At 45.5% G+C, this 27,422-nt stretch overlaps 1 protein-coding gene across 3 annotated transcripts in view; it reads right to left on the bottom strand.

Annotated features, from left to right (window-relative positions):
- Positions 1–27,422, bottom strand: part of UTRN (utrophin) — a 410,412-nt gene that overhangs the window by 373,421 nt on the left and 9,569 nt on the right. Inside the window, exons 1-2 of one of the 3 annotated variants that reach the window (XM_069954239.1) lie at positions 25,414–25,745; positions 20,558–20,733 (exon numbers count right to left, since the gene is read on the bottom strand). In XM_069954239.1, the coding sequence (XP_069810340.1) occupies positions 20,558–20,636 (79 nt within the window). In that variant the 5' untranslated portion in view covers positions 20,637–20,733; positions 25,414–25,745. Of the gene's footprint in view, positions 1–20,557; positions 20,734–25,413; positions 25,746–27,422 lie in introns of those variants that run through there. The other 2 variants (XM_069954240.1, XM_069954241.1) reach the window with 2 other exon arrangements.

Below are 27,422 nucleotides of genomic sequence, written 5' to 3'. Positions count from 1 at the left end.
GTGACAAAGGGTTTACGGTCAATAAATGATGGACGCAACGGGCGCCAATCTACCAGACTGCACTCATTTACAATGACCACAGACCCTAGTGGTACCTTACAGTGGTCCCAGTCCCAATCCCAGTATGGAATTTTTAGAAGAAGAAAAAAAACAGTCCATGTAAACCAAACCTTCTTTGTCTGGCAAGCTATTACATAGACGCTGCACATGAACAACACTCAAGTCTAAGAGGAAATCAGCAGGACCTTCAGTGTCCCCGACCAAGTTCAGGTTGTGCATGTAAACATTGTATTAAGCCCTCCACGACTCGGCGATCACTAATGCCCTTCTCACAAAGCTCTTAACATTTACAAGAAACCATAAACTGTGGACTTGTTAAAGAATGACATTTTTGTGTGGCGCTAATAGAGACTGATAAATAGACCCTTCACGTTTTATGAGCAGAACAAAGCAATGAACAGAAGACTTGGTTCCGAGCATAGGCTACTCTCTTATTAAAGGGGTACTCCGGCAAAAATCTTTTTCTTCCAAATCAGCTGATTTCAGAAAGTTATATAGATTTGTAATTTACTTCTATTAAAAAATCTCCAGTCTTCCAGTACTTATCAGCTGCTGTATGTCCTGCAGGGTGTGGCGTATTCTCTCCAGTCTGACACAGTGCTCTCTGCTGCCACCTCTGTCCATGTCAGGAACTGTCCAGAGCAGGAGAGGTTTTCTATGGGGATTTGCTGCTGCTCTGGACAGTTCCTGACATGGACAGAGGTGGCAGCAGAGAGCACTGTGTCACACTGGAGAGAATACACCACTTCCTGCAGGACACTCAAAAGCTGATAAGTACCGGAAGACTGAAGAATTTAATAACAAACCTATATAACTTTCTGGAACCAGCTGATTTGAAAGAAAAAGTTTTTCACTGGAGTGCCCTCTTAAATGCATGAGACCAAGATCCCCAAGCTTCCCTGTGAATGTTAGCCCGTCAGCCCTCTACTAGATCGCTTCTCCCTGTCTTCCCCCATAGAACATCTGGGTGTTTCCACCGCTCGCTGTACAATGAGAAGAGGATTTGGAATCTTCACTGACCTGAATTACAACATTCAATTGTTTTCCTATTGGCAGCACACACACCGGGACACCGAGCAGCACAATGGTTTCTGCTGCCATGCGGACTGCCTGCCAGGATTAGGTTACGGCCTCCCAAACTGGGATAAAGTTTAAAAAAGCAGATAAATAAGTAAATGTATCCAGAATGTAAGGGACAGCGAGTCACTGGGACTATGTGTGATCCCAGGCAGTATCTGTACAGCGGCTATAGGAGCAAGCAGTGATGCTGGAGGTAGATGGGGGAGACGGCTGCCGCACATCCATAGGATTTAGGTCACATCTTGTTTATCCCTAAAGCAACATAGGAAGAATCACCTCGAAATCCGGCACACTCCGATATTTGACATAAAGCCGGTGGGATCAGCGGGGGAATCCCAGTCCTGCTATCCCCAACCAGGAAAATCATCGGTGTTACTAGCCGACCCTAGGACTGCACAGACCTTGTGAATACACTGGATTGGTCCCATGTGCAAACGACGGTCACAAAACTGCTGTGTAAAGAGGTTATGTATCCCCAGACTTCGTATATTTTTCACTAGACCAATTTGAATCTCCTATTTTTCATCCCCAATTCACAAAATTCCATCTGTATTTTTTGCTTATCCATAAAAATGAACAAGAACAAGTCAACAAGTCTGGTCATTATAATTATAGTATTGTATTGCCCCCAAAAGTTATAAAACCCCCAATATACACTTATTACGGGAAATGCTTATAAAGTGCTATATTCCCTGCACTTACTACTGCAACAAAACGTCACTTCCTGGACAACGCGGTGACGTCACTTCCTGGATAACATGGTGATGTCACGAATCCCAGAGCTGTGAGGGCTGTAGCTGCTGGAGAGGATGATGGCAGGGGGATGCTTAGTGTCCCTCCAGTGCCCTGTGTCCCCCTGCCATCATCCTCTCCAGCAGCCACAGCCCGCACAGCTCTGGGAGGCGGGTCATGACATCACCATGTTATCCAGGAAGTGACATCACCATGTTATTCAGGAAGTGACATCACCATGTTATCCAGGAAGTGACATCACCATGTTATCCAGGAAGTGACATCACCATGCTATCCAGGAAGTGACATCACCATGTTATCCAGGAAGCGTATATTGGAGATTTGTATAACTTTTGGGGGGCATTGCAATACTTTAATAACAATTTTTGACAAACTTCTCCTTTAATAATAAACTAGTCACTATTTGAAGATTTATATTTTTGCAAAACACATGGCCAAAAATACGGATCCCATAGAGTTCTATTAGTGTGCCCGTCAAGGAATTTCAGTCTGCACTAGGGAATGTCCTTTTCTTTTGCGGCACAGATTGCGGCCCTGTGCACACCTATGGATATGTGAATGGGGCCATTGAAATACCCTATTTTCTGTCCATAATTTTGGATCCACAATTCTGCAAAGGACCTTTAAGGGGTATTCTCAATCACAGAATAGAGGAGAACTAGCAGATCAGTGGGTGTTGGAGCACTGGCCGTACATGCTGTCTCTGCATTCATTCACAGCATACGTGTCCTCTGCTCACAATGGCGGACTGTGTCCCAGTGGTCAGACCTCCACCAATCTGTAACTATTGCTGCCAGCTATCCCCACTGGATAGACGATAACTTTTGGTGTTGAGAAAACTCCTCTAAGAGCTTTCTGAGTTGCCAAAATTTTTTTCCAGAATATGTTCCTACATACTCGTACATGAGTGTTTAAAAAAAAAAAAAAGGTCTGTAAATATTCAGTACACACACACACACACACACACACAGGTTGCCTTTGCCGCTGCTCTGCAGTTTATTTATTCAGCTTCTTGCGGAGACTACATTTCCCAGAAAGCCTTGCACACAAAGCAGCAAGTGACCGACTCCTCCCTGCATCTCCTGGAGTCATTCAGAGCGACACAACCAATGCAACAAAAAACAGAGGGGAAAAAAGGCACTGACAAAAGATCCAAAAAACCACATGTGTTGTAACGTAATGGCTGGTTTATTTAAGGCTGGGTTCACACTGCGTTTTTGCAATCCGTTTAACATACGTTTTAGGGAAAAAACAGATGCAAAAAATGGATGCAACTGTGTCATCCGTTTGGATCCATTTTTCCATTGACTTCAATTGTAAAAAAATAATAATAATTGATCGAAACGGATGCGTTTTTTTAACAGACAGAAAAGTGGTGTTGATTAGGTTTTTCTGTCCGTAAAAAGTAGCCAATTTAAAACGGATACTTTGAATGGATAGTAAAAACGCAGTGTGAACCCAGCCTAAAGGCAGAAAGTTTACCCATTTCGGGTGTTAAAACCTCCCTTCCTCAGAACAAGTGCAAATAAGCGGTAGGAGAATCAGACAGCTCAAAAAACAAAGTAAAACCAGACAAAAAAATGCCCATTCAGCACAACCAGACACATGCACTAGGATCTCCCTGCAGACGTCCAGTCCAGGCTGACCCCCCTCCCCCCCCCCCAGGGTCATGTTTCCGTACGCCATTCAAAACGCTTTCTAGTGATATATTCATTACTGAATCATACGGGAAGCTAGAAGTCTCTGTACGGCAGATCCTATTCTCTTTGGGTACAAAGCATCAGCGAAACAAAAGGTGGTGCCCCGGGGGAAAGAAAAAGTGATGCCAAAATAATAATAATAAATAATAATACATTTCAGTCCATTCCAATGGTCGACCATAAAAAATATTTGCACATATCAAGTTCATCTCCTCGGAACTTCTCAGATAAAATTCCTTTCGGATCACGTCACTGATGCCACCGCGTCTCCAATATCACGTCCCACCTACCAAAATATCTTCCTTGCAGACATTGTGGCTGAGGAGTCCCGCTCCCCCTGCAGCCTATTTACAGCCGGACGACACCTGACAGCAGCGAGTGGCCGGGGGTGGGCGTTGGGCAGTGGCTTGTTGACTCAGCTGGCCCATTCCTGTCTTTCTGTATATATATATATATATATATATATATATATATATATATATATATATATTTACTGCAGGCTGTAAACGTACAGTATTAGCGAGTGGTAACCAGAAGGGCGGAGGGTCAATCCCTCTGCACATTGTAGAAGGATTCTCAGTGATATATTTAATCCAATGACCTGACCCTCTCATATATCTATATAAAGAGTGGCTTCATAGTGGGTTAATTCACACCTGACAATAAGATCAGTTAGAGTGCCTCCATAGTGACACCACCACCTTCTACATCTACCGATTAGTCAATCTACATGGAGTCCATTAAAGGGGCACTCTGCCAAAAATCTTTTTATTTCAAATCCACTGGTTTTAGAAAGTTATAATGATTTGTGATTTACTTCTAGTTAAAAATCTCCAGTCTTCCAGTACTTATCGGAGCAGAGGGAGAGAGCAGCGGCGTGCGAGCCCTCCCATAAACAGTCTGACACTGAAGCAGGCCGATTCTGCCCCATTTGCTCAGTGTGAACATACCCTTACTTCTAGTTAAAAATATCTGGTCTTCAGTACTTATCAGCTGCTGTATGTCCTGCAGGAAGTGGTGTATTCTTTACAGTCAGACACAGTGCTCTCTGCTGCCACCTCTGTCCATGTCAGGAACTGAAGGGATAAGCAGCAAACGTTCATGGATAGAGATGAGTGAATGTCGAGCACATTTGGGTTAATCTGAACCCAGACTATGATAACTGGTGGAGCCATGGAAAACCTTGATATAGCCATAGACCATGAACTGTATCCATGTTTTTCAGGACTCCCTTGGGCTGCAACCACTGGTTATCATATGCCGAGAGTCTGTGCTTGGGTTCCCTCCCTAGGGCAGGATCTGATGAAGAGGGCTCCCCCTTGAAACGCGTTATCCTGTGAATAAAAGGGTTTTATTACATCTACTATGACTCCCATCCTCCTTGATGTGGTAACTCCAACCTCCCAGACGCCAACTGGACCTCCAAGGCGCCAAACTTCTTCTGATTTAGCATTACACCTTCTGGCAGTCAGTGCCAATAGCTCCTTTATGCTTCTGTTCCCTACTAGATGGACTATAATAAAGTTAATATTCTACAAATAACCATTTGGTCGCCCATAGTAACCTCAAACATTCATTCCTGCATCTGTAGAAGTAATCAGGGCCACCATGCCCCCCGTGCGTCCGGTGTAACAGCGTTTCATAAACACATTGGTAGCCAGGAAACGTCTCCCACCGCAGACATCTCCATGTTAATAAATGGTAGGACGTTCACACGGATCTACTATCATTGTCAGATAAAGAGGCTTCAGGCTGATGGAGTCCTGACCAGGGATCGATCTGCCTCTAATCCTTCAATAACCAGAAGGGATCGGTGGTTTGCAGAAGACCCCGATCCTCCCGCTACTGTTTGTTGCTTTCATATCAGCCGAGTCATAGAGAACGTTCAGCCGTCCACTCGCTCCGTATGGCCGGTGACTGACAAAGTTGGATGCCGCCCTAGGGAGTCTGGGAAAACATGGGCCATAGGCAATAATTACAGCCACAAATATTGATCATGACCATTATTTGGGAAGGAGCAGAAATCGATCACCGTAACACACAGAAGGATAGTCGCTGGTTACTGCCCTCATTTACAATCTGCACATTTAGCGGATATTTAGTGAACAATTAACAATGATTTTAGGATCAGCTTAAAAGATGAGATCACTGACACATAGCAATTAAGCATTACTTACCTCTCCCCGTGCCCACGATGCACCGCCTGACCGGCCTCGGGACCCCCACCGGCTGATGGAAGCCCACTCAGCCAATTTGTGACTGGAGACACTGACTGGCTGAGTGGGCTGTCCATCAAGCAGGTCAGGAGATCCTGGGGCCTGGGAGAGGTCCCGAGTAGCGGTACAATGCAGGAGAGGTGCGGGGACAGGAGAGTTTGGATGGTTTGTTATGTTTCCCCCTGAAGTTTGCCATTTCCTTTTTTCCTACTGGACGGACTTCTCCTTTAATGTATCTGTTTTTGACTCTTTAACATATGAATTATGTGAAAATAAATCCAGCATAATCCCAGCTTGTGTAACCCAGAATTTAGACGCCATTGGCAAACGTCAGTCTTTCTGCAGGAGGGGGGGGGGGGGGGTTGGCACGTCGGCTAACATGAAAGCAAGGGTTAAAAAAACTCGGGGTCACCAGCCACACTTTCTAGGAGAGTTACTTTGTTCTGGAAGCTTTGTCCGGCTGATGTGGTTGAACTCCTCCTGCACTCCGAGGGCCTCATGCACAGACATCTGGGCTCTGAAACCATCCATTCAGAGACAAAAGAGAGAGACAGACAAGAGAGAGAGAGAGAGACAGACAAGAGAGAGAGAGAGAGACAGACAAGAGAGAGAGAGAGAGACAGACGAGAGAGAGACAGACAAAAGAGAGAGAGAGACAGACAAAAGAGAGAGAGAGACAGACAAGAGAGCGAGAGACAGAGAAAAGAGCGAGAGACAGAGAAAAGAGAGCGAGAGAGACAGAGAAAAGAGAGCGAGAGAGACAGAGAAAAGAGAGCGAGAGACAGAGAAAAGAGAGCGAGAGACAGACAGAAAAGAGAGCGAGAGAGACAGAGAAAAGAGAGCGAGAGAGACAGACAAAAGAGAGCGAGAGAGACAGACAAAAGAGAGAGAGAGACAGACAAAAGAGAGAGAGAGACAGACAAGAGAGCGAGAGACAGAGAAAAGAGCGAGAGACAGAGAAAAGAGAGCGAGAGAGACAGAGAAAAGAGAGCGAGAGAGACAGAGAAAAGAGAGCGAGAGACAGACAGAAAAGAGAGCGAGAGACAGACAGAAAAGAGAGCGAGAGAGACAGAGAAAAGAGAGCGAGAGAGACAGACAAAAGAGAGCGAGAGAGACAGACAAAAGAGAGAGAGAGACAGACAAAAGAGAGAGAGAGACAGACAAAAGAGAGAGAGAGACAGACAAAAGAGAGAGAGAGACAGACAAAAGAGAGAGAGAGACAGACAAAAGAGAGAGAGAGAGACAGACAAAAGAGAGAGAGAGAGACAGACAAAAGAGAGAGAGAGAGACAGACAAAAGAGAGAGAGAGAGACAGACAAAAGAGAGAGAGAGAGACAGACAAAAGAGAGAGAGAGAGAGACAAAAGAGAGAGAGAGAGACAGACAAAAGAGAGAGAGAGAGAGACAAAAGAGAGAGAGAGAGAGACAAAAGAGAGAGAGAGACAAAAGAGAGAGAGAGAGAGAGACAAAAGAGAGAGAGAGAGAGAGAGAGAGAGAGAAAAAAGAGAGAGAGAGAGAGAGAGAGAGAGAGACAAAAGAGAGAGAGAGAGAGAGAGACAAAAGAGAGAGAGAGAGAGAGAGACAAAAGAGAGAGAGAGAGAGAGAGAGACAAAAGAGAGAGAGAGAGAGAGAGAGACAAAAGAGAGAGAGAGAGAGAGAGACAAAGAGAGAGAGAGAGAGAGAGAGAGAGAGAGAGAGAGAGAGAGACAAAAGAGAGAGAGAGAGAGAGAGACAAAAGAGAGAGAGAGAGAGAGACAAAAGAGAGAGAGAGAGACAGAGACAAAAGAGAGAGAGAGAGACAGAGACAAAAGAGAGAGAGAGAGACAGAGACAAAAGAGAGAGAGAGAGACAGAGACAAAAGAGAGAGAGAGAGAGACAGAGACAAAAGAGAGAGAGAGAGACAGAGACAAAAGAGAGAGAGAGACAGAGACAAAAGAGAGAGAGAGACAGAGACAAAAGAGAGAGAGAGAGAGACAGAGACAAAAGAGAGAGAGAGAGAGACAGAGACAAAAGAGAGAGAGAGAGAGACAGAGACAAAAGAGAGAGAGAGAGAGACAGAGACAAAAGAGAGAGAGAGAGACAGAGACAAAAGAGAGAGAGAGAGAGAGACAGAGACAAGAGAGAGACAGAGACAAGAGAGAGAGAGAGACACAGACAAAAGAGAGAGACAGACAAAAGAGAGAGACAGACAAGAGAGACAAAAGAGACAGACAAAAGAGAAAAAAAGAGACAGAAAAAAGAGACAGAAGAGACAGAAAAGAGAGAGAGAAAGAAAGAAAAAAGAGAGAGAAGAGAGAAAGGGAGGGAGGGAGAGAGACAGAGAGAGACACTGACTACTGTGCTCATTGTCCTCAGATCTGGGAGACGGCCAGTGCTACGTGTTAGGAGACCGTGCACTCCGCTAATACAAGGAGTCCATCACAATAAGGAATATAAGAGATGAGAAGGAGTAATGGGGTAATGTAATAATGGGGGGGGGGGGATCATTATTTAGCTGTTAGCCAATATTGCACTCAGGAGCCCATTATACGCAGTGATTACAGGTTGATCGGACGTTCATACTAAAGGTTTCTCCCCGATTTTTGCCCCATGTAATAAAACCTTTATGACCTTTTATCTTTTATGTGGCAGTAAAAATTATCATTTGTCAACAGTGCACGTCCCCATGTAAACCGAGGCTGCGCTGCCGGCAATAACAGAAACAAATACAACTGTAAGTTATGACCGGCCGTCCGAGAGGCCATTCACCCAGTTTTGTTTCTTTTAAAGGGGAACTTATGCTATTTTTTAATTCGACTGGTACAAGAAAGTTATATAGAATTTTAATTTAAAAATTAAATTCTATTTAAAAATCTCCAGTCTTCCAGTACTTATCAGCTGCTGTATGTCCTGCATGAAGTGGTGTATTCTCTCCAGTCTGACACAGTGCTCTCTGCTGCCACCTCTGTCCATGTCAGGAACTGTCCAGAGCAGCAAATCCCCATAGAAAACCTCTCCTGCTCTGGACAGTTCCTGACATGGACAGAGGTGGCAGCAGAAAGCACTGTGTTAGACTGAAGAGAGTACACCACTTCCTGCAGGACATACAGCAGCTGATAAGTACTGAAAAACGAAAGTTTTTTTTTTATTTAAGTAATTTATACATCTATATAAAACTTTCTAGTATCAGTTGATTTGGAAAAAAACAATAATTTTTCGCCAGAACTTCCCTTAAATGGTGGTATTCCGTGAACTTTGTCAATTCATATACCGCTCATGCCAGTTACAACATGTCAAAACAAATGGGGGCAGCACTCAGCACCAAGACCCTCACTCATCCAAACTTATGACACGTCATTACCACTTTTTTTTCTTTTAAAGAGACAGTTTCCTATAAACAGGAGCTGTAAATCTGATGGGACCAGTCTCAGCACCTGCTAAAGTGTAATGAACAGGCACATATCCGGTCTGTAAAAAGACACTACATTCTAAGAATAGGGTGCTGCAGTGTTCTGCCAACAATATGGGAGGCAAAGGCATATGCCAGGGCACAGTGACATCATTCAGACTGACCGCATGATGTCATCTCTTAGAGATGTTATACTGATCTATATGAATGTATCACATGTATATATAGAGTATTATAAGGACAAGAAAGGGAACTAATATATATATATATATATCTATCTATCTATCTATCTCACATAATATATAGCATAATACATGCAGTGCTTGGTTACATAAATGCTATTCTCCTGATGTGTACAATCTCTCAGGTCCCATTTATACCTATAGTCAATGAAGCGACTAAAAGAGGCAAAGACGGCGCAGTTTTCTGTAAAGCAATCATAGTCATACGCCCTTACGCCACATTTTGCATTTCCCTAGTCAAAAATAGATAACAGTAAGCAAATATTATGCAAGCGAGTGTTCATATTAAGCATCAAGCTAGAATAGGAGCGAGCAGCGAGACGTCAGGAGAAAGGACAGAAACCGCCGTTCACAAGTGACTACAACTCCCAACAATAAAGATTATATAGAGAACAGAGAGGAGCAAAGACGTCAAGAGTTCTGGTTACACAAGACGATGGGCAATGGAATCCTGCTGCCCGGAGAAGGTGGATGCAGCCCGAGGACGGCCTGAAAAACATACATACAGCCTACGGCTATGGGCACCTAACGTGTTTTCTCTCTACGTTTTGTTTTTTTAAATGGCGTCCATTTTGAGTTCAAACAGACGTCCGTCGTTTGGCTGTTTGGCCGTCAGTGCAGCGACGGCTGTCGGTCCATTATTCTAGGTGAGGTGACTGATCACCCTTTAAATTTAATAGTAAAAACAGTGGGGAAAAATTGTGCGTAACTAAAAAATAACGTCTGCAAAAGACGTCGGAAAATAATTGTCACAATCATTATTCTGACATCCACACAGACAACTTCCGTTATTTAATACACCATGTTCATTGGGCGGCCGTCATTTCATTGACATCAATTAACTTAGTGTGAACACTGCCTATGGCTGCATCCATCCCCTTTTTTGTAATATATTGGAAGTCAATGAAAAAACAGATGAAAAAAACTGATGAAAAAAACGCAGTGTGAACCCAGCCTTAGGGGCCTATTACACGGGACGATTATCATGAGAAAAATCATTAAATCATTCGTATTTAAACGATAATCGATCTGTGTAATTGCAGGCAACGATCGAAAAATCATTCGTATGTCGTTGATTTAGATCTGAACCTAAAATTATCGTTTATCGTTCGCTAATTGTTTTATGTAATTCCACATTCATTCGCTCAAGTTCCGCATTATTTCACTAATCGTTCAGTGTAATTGCACATTGCCAACTGTTTCGCTGGGATCAGAAGGAGCAAGCCATTATAGTAACGATCATAATAACGATCGCAACTAACGATTATTGTTCTGTGTAATATGAACAATTTCAGGTTAACGATAAACAATCTCGTTTGCGATAGTTTATCATTAGTCGTTAATCATTAAAAATTGGTCCATGTAATAGGGCCCTTTGTCATATATACCTCAGCTAGGGTTGCTATACAACAGTTTTCCTGTATAGCTGACATCGTAAATGAGGTTTGGCCAGCTTATAGCACAGGTATTTGGGCGCCATACTGCATGGCACTGTATGGCGGCATAATCATGTTCTTTTTAGGTCATCCGGGGTGCGCTCTGTTTTCACTGACAACACCTTATCATAATTAGGAAAAGTGACCCATATGACATAAGGGACCGCACCCGGCTTACAGAACAATACAGGGATTCAGACTGACGTACAGGAGAGCCGATTCCTGTGTCACAAAGTCATCAAAAGCAAAAAGACCTCACAAAAAAGCAATGGCAGAGTACATATGGGCCGCAGACCTATTAACTACTAAAAGATCAGTCTGAGGCACAACGCGTGTCAGTAGTAGCAGCATAATTCTTATCAACGGGCAGTATGACAAGAGGACTGAAGGACGGCTAAGTGACCTGGATGGGAGAGTTTTCTAGGCACGCTCTGTGACCTGTGCAGCGGTCAGTGTGCAGGGAGGGCTGGGATGTGAGCGGTGTCTTTCATCAATCGTCAGTGGTGGATCTGGTTTATAATAAAGGCTTTACCTTTTATAGTCTAGTAATAATATTGTCTAAATAATAATAATTACAAGAGATCTATGGGGCACAGAGGTCACACATTTTCAGGATTTTTTTTTTATATAAAGGGAGATGGAAAATTAAAGGGATACTAGTTCTCCTTAAAGTGACTCTTAACCCACAATCTGACAACCCTCCCCCCCCCCCAAACCACTTGTACCTTCGGATAGCTGCTTTTAATCCAAGATCTGTCCTGCGGGCTGTTCGGTAGGTGATGATGTTATTGTCCTAAAAAACAACTTTTAAACTTGCAGCCCTGTGTCCAGGGGGAGTATCTGTGCCCTCCGTCCCTCCTCCCCACCCTCTTCATCATTAGGAATGCTCCAGGCAGATTGCCTCCTATTCCCCACCTGTGGCAGCCCGGCACATGGGTTGGATCGTTAAGCACCTGTGCAATGTTCAGCATGGAGAAAATGTTCTAGGGGCATACCTAATGATGAAGAGGGTGGGGAGGAGGGACGGAGGGGTGGTGCAAAGTTAGGGCACAGATACTCCCGTTTGGCACAGGGCTGCCAGTTTAAAAGTTGTTTTTTTAGGACAATAACTGCATCACCTGCTGAACAGACCCCAGGGCAGATCTTGGATTAAAAGCAGCTATCCGAAGGTACAAGGGAGGGGGGGGGAGTCAGATTGTGGGTACAGAGTCGCTTTAAGGAGAGTCCGTCATAAAGACATGTGGAGACTTAATGGCCACTCTTGCTTCACTGGGAATTCTGGGAAAAAAAAGATATCCAAAATAGCTCTCACACCACTTAGGCAAAGTGATGTCTCTTCAGTGTTTCACTTCATACAGGAGTCTGAGAACATTGACTGGTGAAATATGCCAAGCCACCAATCTCTCCAAAAAGTAAGACTTTGCAGGTGCAGACAGCTGTTTTGGTGTTATTGCCCCCATCAGCGCACAGCAGGCAGTACTAGCCAACCAACACCCTGCTCTGCTGACAGCTGGTTCAGGGTTATTGCCCCCCGGCCAACACCCCGCTCTGCAGTCTTTTTTGGCTTGGCATATTACCTGAGTCAATGTTCTAAGACTCCTAGATGGAGGGAAACACTGACGTGAAGGGAGATGACTTTGCCTACCTGGTGTGAGAGCTATTTTGCATATCCTTTCTACCCAAGGAAAATTAAAAAAATAAATAAAAATGAGAAAAAGTATCAAATAGAAATGTAAACGGCAACTTGATCTTGTCCTTCATAAGACTTCACTGCACTGACCAGGAGAGGAGGGATAATATGGTAAAGAAATGCTTCCCTAATAGATATTATATCTTACTAGCAAATCAGCAGGTGTGAGCCAACAGGGGAAGGAACATTCAGTAGAAGATTGTTACCCTGGCCGAGCTATAGGGGTGCCGAGGTCCTAATATCTGGGGAGGCTATGCTGCTACATCACAAGACTCCAGTATATCACATCAAAATCTAAAAATGCAAAAAAAGACCACACAGAGTACTGCCTAAAGATGCAAAAGAACAAAGCCGGGGATTTCAGAAAAGCCCAATCCCGACGCAGCAAGGCTGCCAAATACACAGACTTTAACTGACTGCAATTCATCCACTGAAGACCTTGGATTTGGAGATGGCTTCACCCAGTTATATGAATGTCACATGGTAGGTATCCCAGGAGTTAGAGCTCTGTATGTATTCACTCCCTGCTAGAGTTCCCCTTTATCCTATTGCTTTTTCAGTAGGGGATGGACTAACTTCATCAAGCTTGGCAGCAGTCAGTAAGTCTGGGCCAAAATGTAGTGCTAAGCAAAAATGATAGAATTCAGCCGTCCCCAACGGGAATAAGGTTGGAACTGACTGCCGCTGGCAAACCATAGCGCCATAAACCTGAGAAACATGTTGGTAACAGCTCCAAAAGAGACCCCCAGCAATTCAAGAAAACAATGTTCTAGATACAAATATTTACTTTGACACTTTTTTCCAGCAATGACTGTGACAGACGCTGCCGTGTGGAGGATAATCCGATGCCACAAAATAGTGGGAGGATGTAGGCCGAGATAAAGCCGGGTGGGATGGTGTCTATCTCCTTACGTCTTCCCGCTATCTCGTACCCCTCCCATAAGGAGACAGACACCATCCCACCCGGCTTTTTCTCCTTATGGGAGGGGTACGAGATAGCGGGAAGATGTATGCTAGGATAAAGCCGGGTGGGATGGTGTCTGTCTCCTTATGGGAGGGGTACGAGATAGCGGGAGGATGTAGGCCGGGATAAAGCCGGGTGGGATGGTGTCTGTCTCCTTATGGGAGGGGTACGAGATAGCGGGAGGATGTAGGCCGGGATAAAGCCAGGTGGGATGGTGTCTGTCTCCTTATGGGACGGGTACAAGATAACAGGAAGGTTAATAAGAAATGACAAGTTCAACAACCGACTGGTGACAAAGACGAGAAGTTATTGTGTAACCGATGCAGAATACCATGCAGGGAGCAGGGAAAGAGATGGATGTCTAATCTCTGATATAAAATCAGATATCTGCTAAAATCCCCCTCAGGCCTCCTCATCCCTCATCCAGGAGTCACACTTCAAGCTACTTTACACATATGCACCTAAGGATACTGCAGGTTCTCTGATATACAGATCATGGCAGCTCTTTGTCAATGATTCTATTAAAGAGGTTCTCTAACCACTAAGGGTCCTTTTACACACAGATTTATCTGACAGATTACTGAAGCCAAAGCCAGGAATGGATTTAAAAAGAGGAGAAATCTCAATTTTTCCTTTATGACCTGTTCCATGTTTATAGTCTGTTCCTGGCTTTGGCTCCAATAACCTGTCAGATAAATCTGTCAGTGTAAAAGGACCCTAACGGTTAGCCCCTCTCCTGGGGATAGTTCTATCCTCTTGACTTGGGACACATCATAGAATCCAATGGCTTCAGGTACCACTTCTCTGCCGATGACTCAGATCTACCTCTCTACTATCCAGGATACATGTTCTTTCTTCTCCTCCCGTTTTCTTAAGACTCACATGGACAAAACAGAACTAATCATCTTTCCCCGATCTCACTCCACCCCTCTATCTAATCTGTCAATCACTATCAATGGCTGCACTCTGACCCCTAGGTCCGCTGCCTTGGGGTCACCTTTGCCCCATATTTTACAATATACATTTAAACCCCAACCACCTCCTGCCATCTCCACCTCAAAAACATTTCCAGAATCCGCTCTTTCCTCAACTCTGACTCCACGGAACTGTTAGCACATGCTCTCATTATGTCCTGCTTGGACTACTGTAACATCCTCTTCGCTTGCCTCCATCTAACTCCATTGTTCCCCCCCCAGTCTATCCTTAATGGAGAACTCTGGGATGAGCTGCTGGGGAGGATGAAAGAAGTAACATGCTCTAACCTCCCCCACTCCAGCATTGGGTCCAGTATCCCGCAGCTCCGGTCCCCTGGTCCCAAACGCTTCTGGGGACCTGGGACGCAACACGATGTGCCATGCCTGCTCGGCCAGTAATCGGCCATATTTCGTCTGTATAAGTATAACCGTATTAGCTGAGATGAGACTACCCCTTTAAGGAGACACTAAACGGCCAGGCTTAGAACAGTCATTTTGGACTGCGATTACTGCCAGTAAGTGCAGAATAAGGTCTATCCCCCCCTCCCCCCCATCAATACTTTTTCTCACTTTGTCAATTTTGCAGACACCTAAAGCACATCTATGAATATGTATAAATGGTGTTTGTAGCTTTTACTGTGCGTCCATTGTTTTTACGCTTCACCTTCTTAGCCTTTTCCAGATGGAGTCTCGTTCAGGTCTATTGACAGTTGTCTTGGATAATCCTATTTGTACAAAACTTGGCATTTTGGGAGGTTCGTATGGGAAAAAAACACAACATAACTTCTCAGAAGACTTATGCGGAAAGTTTAATGTGTTTTACATTTTCATTGCCGATTACCTTTCATCTCCTGGTGACAAGAGGGTATCCATAGCTTGTAGCATATCCTCAATGTCAGCTGAGAGGAGGCATGGCAGAGGGCCAACGCTGTGGAAAAAAAGCTGCGGTAATAGAGTTCCTCTCACACTGGATTCTATCAGGATAATGAGACAAGTGGGAGGAAAAGAAATCACAGGTGGCCGAGGCCGGCTGCAAATCTGTGAACTAAGAGCTTACGGCAGCCGGCGCAGCGGTGGAGGATGGAAGGAGGAAAGTTTAATTGGAAAATTTGGTAACGTGGCGGCACAGAACCGGTGTCAGTCTATAAAACGGCTTTGATATTTGGGCACTATATACATTTTATCTCCACAGTATCTTTGAGAACTTTTTGTAGCGTATGAAGTTTGCACATGAAAGAATTCTTCCTAAACTACAGAAAGTTTTTCCTACTCTTGAGGTCCTTTGCCGGCATCGAGGGGGGAGGCTTCCTGAATTGTGTGAGCCACCATCAAAGTTTTGCATGGATTATTGTGGTCAGTAGTTTGCGTCAGGATTCGGAAGCCAAAAACTCGAGTTGAGCAAACTTTGAGCACGCTCGATTTCAGCCACATCAACTTAATCTAATCGAATGCTGCATGCGCAGGATCGGACGAAACCCGAAATGCTTAAAGTTCGCTCGACCCTATCAAAAGCACAAAGTGGAAAACACAAAGAAAAGGTGTATTGCAAGACTTTGGAAAATCAGAAACAGGCATGACAAAAATTTTAAAACATAAGCACCACCTCTTAAAGGGGTTATTCGGAGAGAAGAAAAGGTCCTACCTGCAATGTTACTGATGTCATGGCAACATGACACAATGTGACTGCACGTGATACCTGCAACATGCACCCGTCCACCTCACTAGTTTAATAACCTATTAACATCAAAACCATCTTAAGGCCATGTTCACACAACACTTTTTTTATGACAAGAACGTCCATGGTTCACACAGTGTATTGAACAGTCAGTGTTCGCTATGGCCGTGAAAATAATTTACATGTCAATCATTTCCGTCTGTTGTGCATTGAAATTAATGAAATTTTCATTGAAATTAATGAAATTTTCACTGCAACAACGGCTGCTGTTTGATACTCACTACAACGGCCATTGTCTATGCAGTGTGTGAACATAGCAATAATCTGCAGACGCAACTGCAGCTCTTTGAACATCTGGAGTAAAAGCCGTTTTACACAGGATGGTGGATGGCCGAGACTCGTTCCTAGGATTTAATCAATCAGCCAATGAAGAGGTACAGAAAGGATCCAGCAATAACCTGTGAGGTCCGGTCACATGACTTATCCAGCAAAGGGACGACAATCACACAGATCGGTGCTCATTATTGTTGCAGCATCGCCCACGTAAAAGTCACAAATGCACCAGGAAATGTTCTACAATGTAGTGTCCAGACTCTAGGGCAAGGATGGGGAATCTCCGGCCCTCCAGCTGCTGTAAAACTACAACTCCCATCATGGCTGCACAGCCTCTGCCTTTCCAGGTATGATCGGAGATGGTAGTTTTGCAACAGCTGGAGAGTTCCCTATCTTTTCTATAGGGCTACAGACACCCTGCAGGCAGTATCAGACTGAGGGGTCCCCTGTACAACTGACTCAGGGGGCCCATCCAAAACGTATTACCTCATTTATCCTCTTTAGACGTTCAGGCCGCAGGGCATTTATCACAGGGCCAGAAATGAGAAGTGAAAATAGTAACAGACTAACAGAATCAACAATATAACGTCCCGTCCAATAGTGATTGGAAGTAAAAAGTTCTATTATAACAAGTAGATAAAAGAGCCCGGCACTCACCGGAAGAATTATGCTTATTTATACAAGTGCAGCATGTACCAGTATTACAGTAAGGATGTGTTTCGGCCAAGCACGGCCGTCATCAGCTTGTCCATGTTTGGCCGAAATGCCTCCTTACCGTTATACTGATAAATGCTGCACTTGTATAAAATAAGCACAACTGATACAGTGAGTGCCGAGCTCTTCTATCTACTTGCTGCTGGACCTATCCACCACGTGCACCACCCTCCTTTGCAGTGCCGTCCCATTCCACCAACACTATTGTAACAAGTGACATTTTCCAGCCAATCCCATTAGTTATCTATGGATGTGGTGGCGGTGGGGAAAGGGGGGTAACAACAGGAAAGAATAAGAACCAAATGTAGAATTTGTGAACTCCGTACCACGGCTCTAAGAATACCTTTCTGTTTTGTATTTCTGGCAAGAAGAAGCGTGTAGATTGTGAGACATTTGCTGTTTACCTAGTTCATACAGGAGAAACCATGACCCGGGCAGAGACGTACGATCAGGTCAGGCAACTCCTGCCAACTTGTCACCAGGAGCAGGAATTGTGCCGGATATTCTATCCAAGCCACACAGGATCCAATATATATATATAATATAAATCTATATCTATCTATATCTATATATCTATATATATGAGCCCATCTAATGGAAAGGAGCCTGAAGGGGATTTGGCAGCTTACTGTATGGTGAAATAGAGGGTGCAGAAAGGGGGAGATTTATGATTTCATCCCAATAAGAACCAAATATTCTTATATTTCACTAATAAAAGTGCACCCACTGGTGTCTCCAGCCTTTAAAGGACAACTCCAGGCAGAGCGATGTTTTGTAGAGGTGCCGGGGAGACAGCGCTCCAGCGCCGATGCAGTATACCGCTGCTCCGGTCCCCCGGCTGCTCTCTGGTTAGAGAGGGGACCCGAGTCGTGATATATCAGGGCGAGTCAGCGGCTGTAATGGGGTCTCACCTCGGCTGCTGACTGTCTGATTGTTTCGGACACATCACGACCCGGGTCCCCTCTCTAACCAGGATGCTGCCGGGGAGCTGGGGGACCAGAGCGGCGGTACACAGCATCAGCGCAGGAGTCGGGAGGGGAGAGCACGTTATTTCTTTCAGTCTCCCCGTGCCCAAAGTTCTCCTTTAAGCCTAATGTTATTGCACAAAGGTGGATTTTGCTAAACTTTTCCGACAGGGACTATTTGTGTTGTAACGCACCAAACCAGTCTAAAGAATCCCGCCAATAATCCGTTCCATAAGAATGTAAGACGTGAAAGCCACCCAACTATTTCACGCCATTAAATGGAACGACTATAAACGTATCGCTACAGAGACATAACTTTATGATTAGCATTAGAAAAGGAAAAAGAAACGGCCACATTAACGTTTAATAGATCGGCTGGCAAAGGATAACTAAAGGCCCACTATTAACGTACAATTATTTTAGTAGCGTATAAAAGGTCAATAGCCGAGAGGGGAGTTGCGCCTCGATAGGACCGGCTGAAAACAAACCATTATTATACCCAAAGGCAACACAGGAGCCGCGAGTTCTGGCTGCAGAAAGTCTAATACAAGTCGTTACAGCGAGGCCGCTAAATCTGAGGAAAGCCGCGCGTGAGAGCTGAACTATCAGGGAAGAAGACCCTTAAAGGGGAAGGACATTTTTACATACAACTACTATAAATAAAAGTGAAACAAACAATTTTGCAAAGATTCTTAATTAAAATTACCCTAATTACTGCTCATACGCCGGTTACAGACTACTAACACATGTTCACACTCTATTCCTATTGTTAAACTCTCTCTTCCTGCAGGACATCCAGCAGCTGATAAGTACTTGAGGTTTTTTTTAAATAGAAGTAAACTACAACCCTTTTAACTTTCTGACACAAATTGATTTAAATACATTTCTTTCTCCAGAGTACCCCTTTAATCTAACGGTAAAAAAAAAAAAAAAAAAAAAAATAGGTACTAAATTAGTACATACAGTATACAACTACAGGATCAGCTTGAAGTTTACGTGCCTCAATACAAAATCTACACCAGGCCCCCCTCCTCTTTGTGGCTGAGGGGCTGCTGGGCCCCTTCTGACCTCAGGGTACATATACATCTATAGTTGTACATACATACACACACTATATATATATATATATTATATATATATATATATATATATATATATATATCCCTACAAGAAGAACAGGACTGTGAGATATGTGCATTTCTGCAACAAACCACTAAAGTCACCTCTACATGCCAAATGTAACAAGAACCTTAAAGCAGTCCTCTGCCTACACCCCTGCTGTACTAGCATGTCACCACTATAGTCACATATACAGTCCTCCGCCTACACCCCTGCTGTACTGACATGTCACCACTATAGTCACATATACAGTCCTCCGCCTACACCCCTGCTGTACTGACATGTCAGCACTATAGTCACATTATATATATATATAATATATATATATATAATCAGCGACCACAGCAGGGCTATGGCTGTATATAGATTTCTCCTGTTAGCCAGTAGGAGACCACAAGACCCAAAGTGCTGGCGGAGCGGGAGCTGTGTGGGGTGAGTATGTGCTCATTGCCGATTATGGAGCATGTGGAGTTTTGATTTCAGAGTCGGGAGACCTCTCTAGCTGGTGTCATACCTTCGTGAGGAAACATATGGAGGCCCTAAGTATCGGCACTACTCTCCATCTGGGACCATTTGTTCCTGTTTAAAATGCTGCAACCACAGTGTGATGAGGAACTCACGGCCGAGCATACACGTTGTTTGGAGAGTATATGGAGCACACTGACATGACGGAACGTCTCACAATGACGGCTTAGGAAGGGCTACTCACCGCTCAAGCACCTGTGCTATAGTCATAGGCTAAAGCCCCCCCCCCAATAACAAAGCCGCCACCATTATAAGTATTAGGTCTACAGGGATTTTAGCCTCTTGGTGTCTGACTGCAAAGCTTAGATCTTATAACAGCACTCAGAGGGGGGTGTATAGCAGAAATGTTTTTCTTTCAAATAAACTGCTGCTAGAAAGTTCCTGACATGGACAGAGGTGGCAGCAGAGAGCACTGTGTCAGACTGGAGAGAATACACCACTTCCTGCAGGACATACAGCAGCTGAAAAGTACTGGAAGACATGAGATTTTTAATAGAAGTAAATTACAATCTCTGGTACCAGTTGATTTAAAAGAAAAACATTTTTGTTGAACAACCCCTTTAAGCTTTACATTAAACCAGAAACATTCCCATAGATTGCAGTGAGTGTCCCGGCCTCCAGCTGCCGCATAGGTGGTTACTGTAATCCGCGGAGACAACATGGCGGCTGCATCAATTACATCTCATCCATCAATTAAAGTTCATTGACGGCGTTTACAACCTACCGGATCGGGATTTGATGATATCGCTGAACTCGTTTTGTTCTCCGTCAGGTCGGACCAGCTGGGCTCCAACGTTGGCCATATTTTCGGCAGATTCCTGGCACTTCTATGCCACACGTTACAGGAACAGGTCTGCGGGCATGGAAGGTGAGGCCGAGTGCTGGAGCCGGATGCAGAACCTGAAAGAGATGGATGGATATCAGACACTATATCACAGCTGCTCCCCCACATCCTCATAGATGCCGCCATTCACCCGGTTATATGTACGCACCCACCAATCCCCTGCAGCAGCCATCTATATGGTATATGGATATACTGTACACACCACCAATCCCCTGCAGCAGCCATCTATATGTTATATGGATATACTGCACACACCACCAATCCCCTGCAGCAGCCATCTATATGGTATATGGATATACTGTACACACCACCAATCCCCTGCAGCCGCCATCTATATGGTATATGGATATACTGTACACACCAATCCCCTGCAGCAGCCATCTATATGGTATATGGATATACTGTACACACCACCAATCCCCTGCAGCAGCCATCTATATGTTATATGGATATACTGTACACACCACCAATCCCCTGCAGCAGCCATCTATATGTTATATGGATATACTGTACACACCAATCCCCTGCAGCAGCCATCTATATGTTATATGGATATACTGTACACACCAATCCCCTGCAGCCGCCATCTATATGTTATATGGATATACTGTACACACCAATCCCCTGCAGCAGCCATCTATATGTTATATGGATATACTGTACACACCACCAATCCCCTGCAGCCGCCATCTATATGTTATATGGATATACTGTACACACCAATCCCCTGCAGCAGCCATCTATATGTTATATGGATATACTGTACACACCAATCCCCTGCAGCAGCCATCTATATGTTATATGGATATACTGTACACACCACCAATCCCCTGCAGCCGCCATCTATATGTTATATGGATATACTGTACACATCACCAATCCCCTGCAGCTGCCATCTATATGGTATATGGATATACTGTACACACCACCAATCCCCTGCAGCAGCTATCTATATGTTATATGGATATACTGTACACACCACCAATCTATATGTTATATGGATATACTGTACACACCACCAATCCCCTGCAGCAGCCATCTATATGTTATATGGATATACTGTACGCACCACCAATCCCCTGCAGCAGCCATCTATATGTTATATGGATATACTGTACACACCAATCCCCTGCAGCCATCTATATGTTATATGGATATACTGTACACACCACCAATCCCCTGCAGCAGCCATCTATATGTTATATGGATATACTGTACACACCAATCCCCTGCAGCCGCCATCTATATGTTATATGGATATACTGTACACACCAATCCCCTGCAGCCGCCATCTATATGTTATATGGATATACTGTACACACCAATCCCCTGCAGCAGCCAACCCTAAGGTTTTACTCAGGAGCTGTAAACTATTCCAAATGACTTGTCACACACCTACGAAACAGCTGTGGCCCCTTCTTTGCCTTTGAAGTATCTTCCTCTGACATAGCTGCTGGCCTTTTGCCATAATTCCTATAGACTTGAATGGACAGCTCTGCACACATACATGGCAGCATTTAAATTTAATGGGGTACTGCGGCAAAAAACTGTTTCTTTCAGATAAACTGGTTTCAGAAAATCATACAGATTTGTGATTTACTTCTATTTAAAAATCTCCAGTCTTCCAGTACTTATCAGCTGCTGTATGTCCTGCAGGAAGTGGTGTATTCTCTTCAGTCTGACAGTGCTCTCTGCTGCCACCTCTGTCCATGTCAGGAACTGTCCTGAGCAACTCTGTTCCATTGAAGTGAATGGAGCCTAAAGTGTAACTCCGTTTTTAAAAAAACTTCTGACATGTCAGACAAGTGTATCAGTGGGGGTCCGGCTGCTGAGAACCCCGCTCATCACTATAACGAAGGGGCAGACGGGTGCGGGAGCACAAGGTCTGCCCTTCATCTCCGATACAGGGAGATAAATTCCGTAGCCCAGTAATAGGAGCTGGTGCTCTGCCCCTTCGTTCTAGTGATGAGCGGGGTTCTCAGCAGCCGGACCCCAACTGATCCGCACTTCTGACTTGTCGCTATGACATGTCAGAAGTTTTTAAAAACAGTTGTTACACTTTAAACTTCATTCACTTCAATGGAACAGAGTTGCTAAACCTGCACCCAAACTGTAAACAAGAGCGGTGCCGTCTCTGATAGAAAGCGGACGTGTTTTTATTACGCCCCTTTAAAAAAGTAGTTACAAAACTCACAGTCTATGCAAAACCATCTAAATATAGAAATTCCAAGAGGTCGCCTATAATTATTCCTCGGTATCCACTCGGAGATTTATTTTGGGAGCTGAAGCGGGGAAAGTGTCAGATTACTTGGCCGGGAAGATGTTGGGAGAGGTCGGTGCTCTCCTCACATGCTAAGGAGGGAATTTACTGCCACATACCTGCACTACAATGTACTGACAGCTCCAGGCGATGCGGCCTGTAACCCGGAGCCGTACACCATCCGGGGGAGGTCTCACACACAGATTATTGCGTCCTCACCTTCCTCACTATCCCACCACCACTGCCGATCCCTGGGGTCCGTTCTCTGGCGTCAGCATTCGTCATTCCGTCCGGCAGAGGCAGGACCCAGATGGGCTGAGATCTCTAATCCTGACCCTAGAAGTGCTGCACACCTGAGAACGGAGAGGAATAAGGAAGGTGCCATCCCTCCTTTCAGAGGATGCAAAAAAGTTACTGCTCGGAATACCCCTTTAATAAAAACCGCACAGTATACACCAACAAGAATCACGCCAAACCTACGCGGACCAAGGACTTCATTACATCATGGTGACCTGCCGCAGCTTATGTCCCTGGGAACTGAAAATGTAAGGATCCCAATGACTGGTTTTCTATGAATCCTGAATCAGCTGGCGGGGGTCCCCTGGGTGAGCTGGACGCACTGTGCTACAATGTTACAGTATTAGTGGTTCCATCTCTCTCCGGGATGGCCGGGGGATGGGGTGACGGACTCTGTTTTGTGACATCACTAACCACCACTTACTGGCCGCACATTGCCAAAAAACTTTTTATCCTTTTTGTTTATGGGCGTTAGGACACATGAATAACGTCCCTTCTATTCTATCCCTCATCCGTCTCTCCATATCTCGTAGTGTAATGGTACTTTTACACGGAGCGATAAGTCGCCCGAACGATTTTGAATGAACAATGTTTTTTTTTATAACGATCAGCATTTAGACGGAACGATACATCGTACGGAAAAATCGTTTTGCGATCGTTTAAGCCCATCTCACACATGGGTGGAATCGCTGAAAGAATGTTTACACGGAACGATCTGCAAATTTTTTCATCAATGACGATTTGAGAACATGCTGAAAGATCAAAATGAACGATTTCCCGCTCGTCGCTTGATCTTTCCCAGCTTTTACACGGAACGATTATCGCTCAAATGCGATTGTTATCGTGCAAAAATGAACGATAATTGTTCCATGTAAAAGGACCATTAGGCGCTTCCTATCCCTCCCCATTGACTGACATGTAGCAGGCCATGTGTGAGCCGGTGGGATCAGGGACCCCCGGAACTATAGAGAAAGTAACACAATAGGAGTCACAAGAGCCGGAGAAGAGACACATGACTGAGATTACTCTGTGCAAGGGGAGACCTGCAGAAATAAGGAACTACCCCAACTATAGAGAGCACCTGGCAGCTCCTGCCCCTGTATAGAGAGCACCCGGCAGCTCCTGCCCCTGTATAGAGAGCACCCGGCAGCTCCTGCCCCCCCTATAGAGAGCACCTGGCAGCTCCTGTCCCCTATAGAGAGCACCCGGCAGCTCCTGCCCCCCCCTATAGAGAGCACCTGGCAGCTCCTGCCCCTGTATAGAGAGCACCCGGCAGCTCCTGCCCCTGTATAGAGAGCACCCGGCAGCTCCTGCCCCTGTATAGAGAGCACCCGGCAGCTCCTGTCCCATATAGAGAGCACCCGGCAGCTCCTGCCCCTGTATAGAGAGCACCCGGCAGCTCCTGCCCCCCCTATAGAGAGCACCCGGCAGCTCCTGCCCCCCCTATAGAGAGCACCTGGCAGCTCCTGCCCCCGTATAGAGAGCACCCGGCAGCTCCTGCCCCCGTATAGAGAGCACCCGGCAGCTCCTGCCCCCGTATAGAGAGCACCCGGCAGCTCCTGCCCCCTATAGAGAGCACCCGGCAGCTCCTGTCCCCTATAGAGAGCACCCGGCAGCTCCTGCCCCCCCCCTATAGAGCACCTGGCAGCTCCTGCCCCCCCTATAGAGAGCACCTGGCAGCTCCTGTCCCCTATAGAGAGCACCCGGCAGCTCCTGTCCCCTATAGAGAGCACCCGGCAGCTCCTGTCCCCTATAGAGAGCACCCGGCAGCTCCTGTCCCCTATAGAGAGCACCCGGCAGCTCCTGCCCCTGTATAGAGAGCACCCGGCAGCTCCTGTCCCCTATAGAGAGCACCCGGCAGCTCCTGCCCCTGTATAGAGAGCACCTGGCAGCTCCTGCCCCCTATAGAGAGCACCCGGCAGCTCCTGCCCCTATATAGAGAGCACCCGGCAGCTCCTGCCCCTGTATAGAGAGCACCCGGCAGCTCCTGCCCCTGTATAGAGAGCACCCGGCAGCTCCTGCCCCTGTATAGAGAGCACCCGGCAGCTCCTGCCCCTGTATAGAGAGCACCCGGCAGCTCCTGTCCCCTATAGAGAGCACCTGGCAGCTCCTGCCCCTGTATAGAGAGTAGCACTGCTCTCTAGTTCCATACACATGCATTATTGATCGCTGTAATTACCTGGGATCAGTCTCTCTCGCTGCCGCTCTCTGCAGGACTCTCAGCCACTTCCTGGGATCGGTGGGATCGGTCTGATCAGCAGATCCCTCCAGCATTACACTATTACAGCTGCTCCTCCCTTCTTACTTGGCACAAGAGGAAAAACTTCCAGCTGTCCGGTCCCAGGAAAGAGTTCCGTCCGGTGATCAGGCGATCAGCAGCCCCGGTGCCCGATCTTCCCCCCCGATAGCAGTTGCATGGTCCGCAGAGCCGTCCTGTCTGCCCGGGGCTCGCTGATAACTTTCTAATCCGGGGTCACAGGCGGATTCCACTCGGGATTTCAGTGTGTTCGGCTGTGAGGAAGCGGCGTGAGCGTGGTGTGGAGAGCCCCGCCCACTCGGAATACAGCCCCTCGCGCTGTTAGAGCGGTATAGAAGGCCGGGGGGCGCCATCTAGTGGCCGAACGAGAACATGACACGTGTATAAGAATTCGAGGAGAAGCTGCAGCTGTATGAGGTGTGAGAGCAGGATGGGAACAAGTCTGACAGAGGGGAGGGAGGACAGAGGGGAAGGAGCTTCACTTTTAGTTCCACAGGATAAAAGGTGTTTTTGCTTTTATAATAAAAGTATATTATCTAGTCCTTTACATCATACACCTCATTTACATCATTATTTAAAGGGGAACTCCAGTGTCGGATATTTACTTCAAAAGAGTTGGGGAGGAGGTGGCTGAACATAACATGTACCTACCTCCCGGCTCCTGCGCTGGGGCCCGGTGTCCTCCGCTCTGGTTTCTGGTCCCCCAGCAGCTTCCTGGTCTGAGCGGAGATCTGGGTCATGACGAGTCACCCCTGCTCAGCCAGTCAGCGGCCAGGGGACCGGAGCAGAGGACAGCGGACCACAGCGCTGGAGCCGGGGAGGTAAGTACATGTTATATTCAGCCACCGCCTCGCCGGCTCTTTTGAAAAAAATGTCTGACGCCGTAATTTCCTATAACTTGTCACCAGTCCGCAGAACAATGCACTGACACCAGCGAGCAATAGCTTGCAGTATTTATGATACTGAGAAGGTCACTGAACCTGGGCTAACCAAGAAAAGGTACTTAGGGCCCTATCATGCGGGACGTTAATTGTGTAAAAAATCGTTATATCATTTGACTTTAAACGATAATCATTCTGTGAATTCAAGCAATGATCAGTGTCGCTAATCGCATCTTTTGAGCCGACCATAACATTATTGTTAATCATTTCCTCCTCGGCAGTACAGGTTCTCCATAGTAAGGGCCTTATTACACAGGACGACTATCGTTCAAAAAATCGTTAGATCGTTCAGATTTGAACGATAATCGTTTAGTGTAATAGCAGACAATGATAAAAACGATCAACGAGAAATCGTTAGTCGCTTGAAAGAGTTTGGACCTATTTTTATCGTTGATCTTTGCAAATCGTTCGCATGGAATAAGATGTTGTTCAGTCGTTCGCAGTAGCAATAGCGAAGACAAGACAAGAACATTCATAAGAAATGATCATCATTATTCGGATTGTCATTGGAGTCGGGCAATTGTCATCTGCCTCATAGGGGTTTTGCCTTCTCTGAGTCACCACAGAGCAAGATTTCTGGATGTTGAACCTGATGGACTCTTGTCTTGTTAATAGGCACCGGCCCAGGACCCGTGGATAGAACGGCGGCGTACACAGGCACTGGGCCACAGATCAAAAAACGGACCGCGTGACAGCGCCGTTCTATCCTTGTGTCAGATTAACCCCTTAAGGTCAAAGCCTATTTTCGTTTTTGCGCTTTTGCTTATTCCATTTTAAGTTTAAAAGTCCATAGCGCTTGCATTTTTTCACCTAGAGACGTATATGAGCGCTTATTTTTTGCGAAACCAATTGTACTTTGCAATGACAGGCATTATTTTTCCATAACATATGCTGCGAAACCGGAAAAAAATCATTTGCGCTGTCAAATTGAAAAAAAAAACGAATTTGTTTTGATTTCGGGGAGTTTTGCATTTACGCCGTCCGTCCTAT

The sequence above is a fragment of the Dendropsophus ebraccatus genome, chromosome 15, assembly GCF_027789765.1.
Source record: "Dendropsophus ebraccatus isolate aDenEbr1 chromosome 15, aDenEbr1.pat, whole genome shotgun sequence".
In the NCBI taxonomy this organism is placed as follows: Eukaryota; Metazoa; Chordata; class Amphibia; order Anura; family Hylidae; genus Dendropsophus; species Dendropsophus ebraccatus.
The sequence above is the reverse complement of the archived record's forward strand: the minus strand, read 5'-3'. Positions and strand labels throughout refer to the sequence as shown.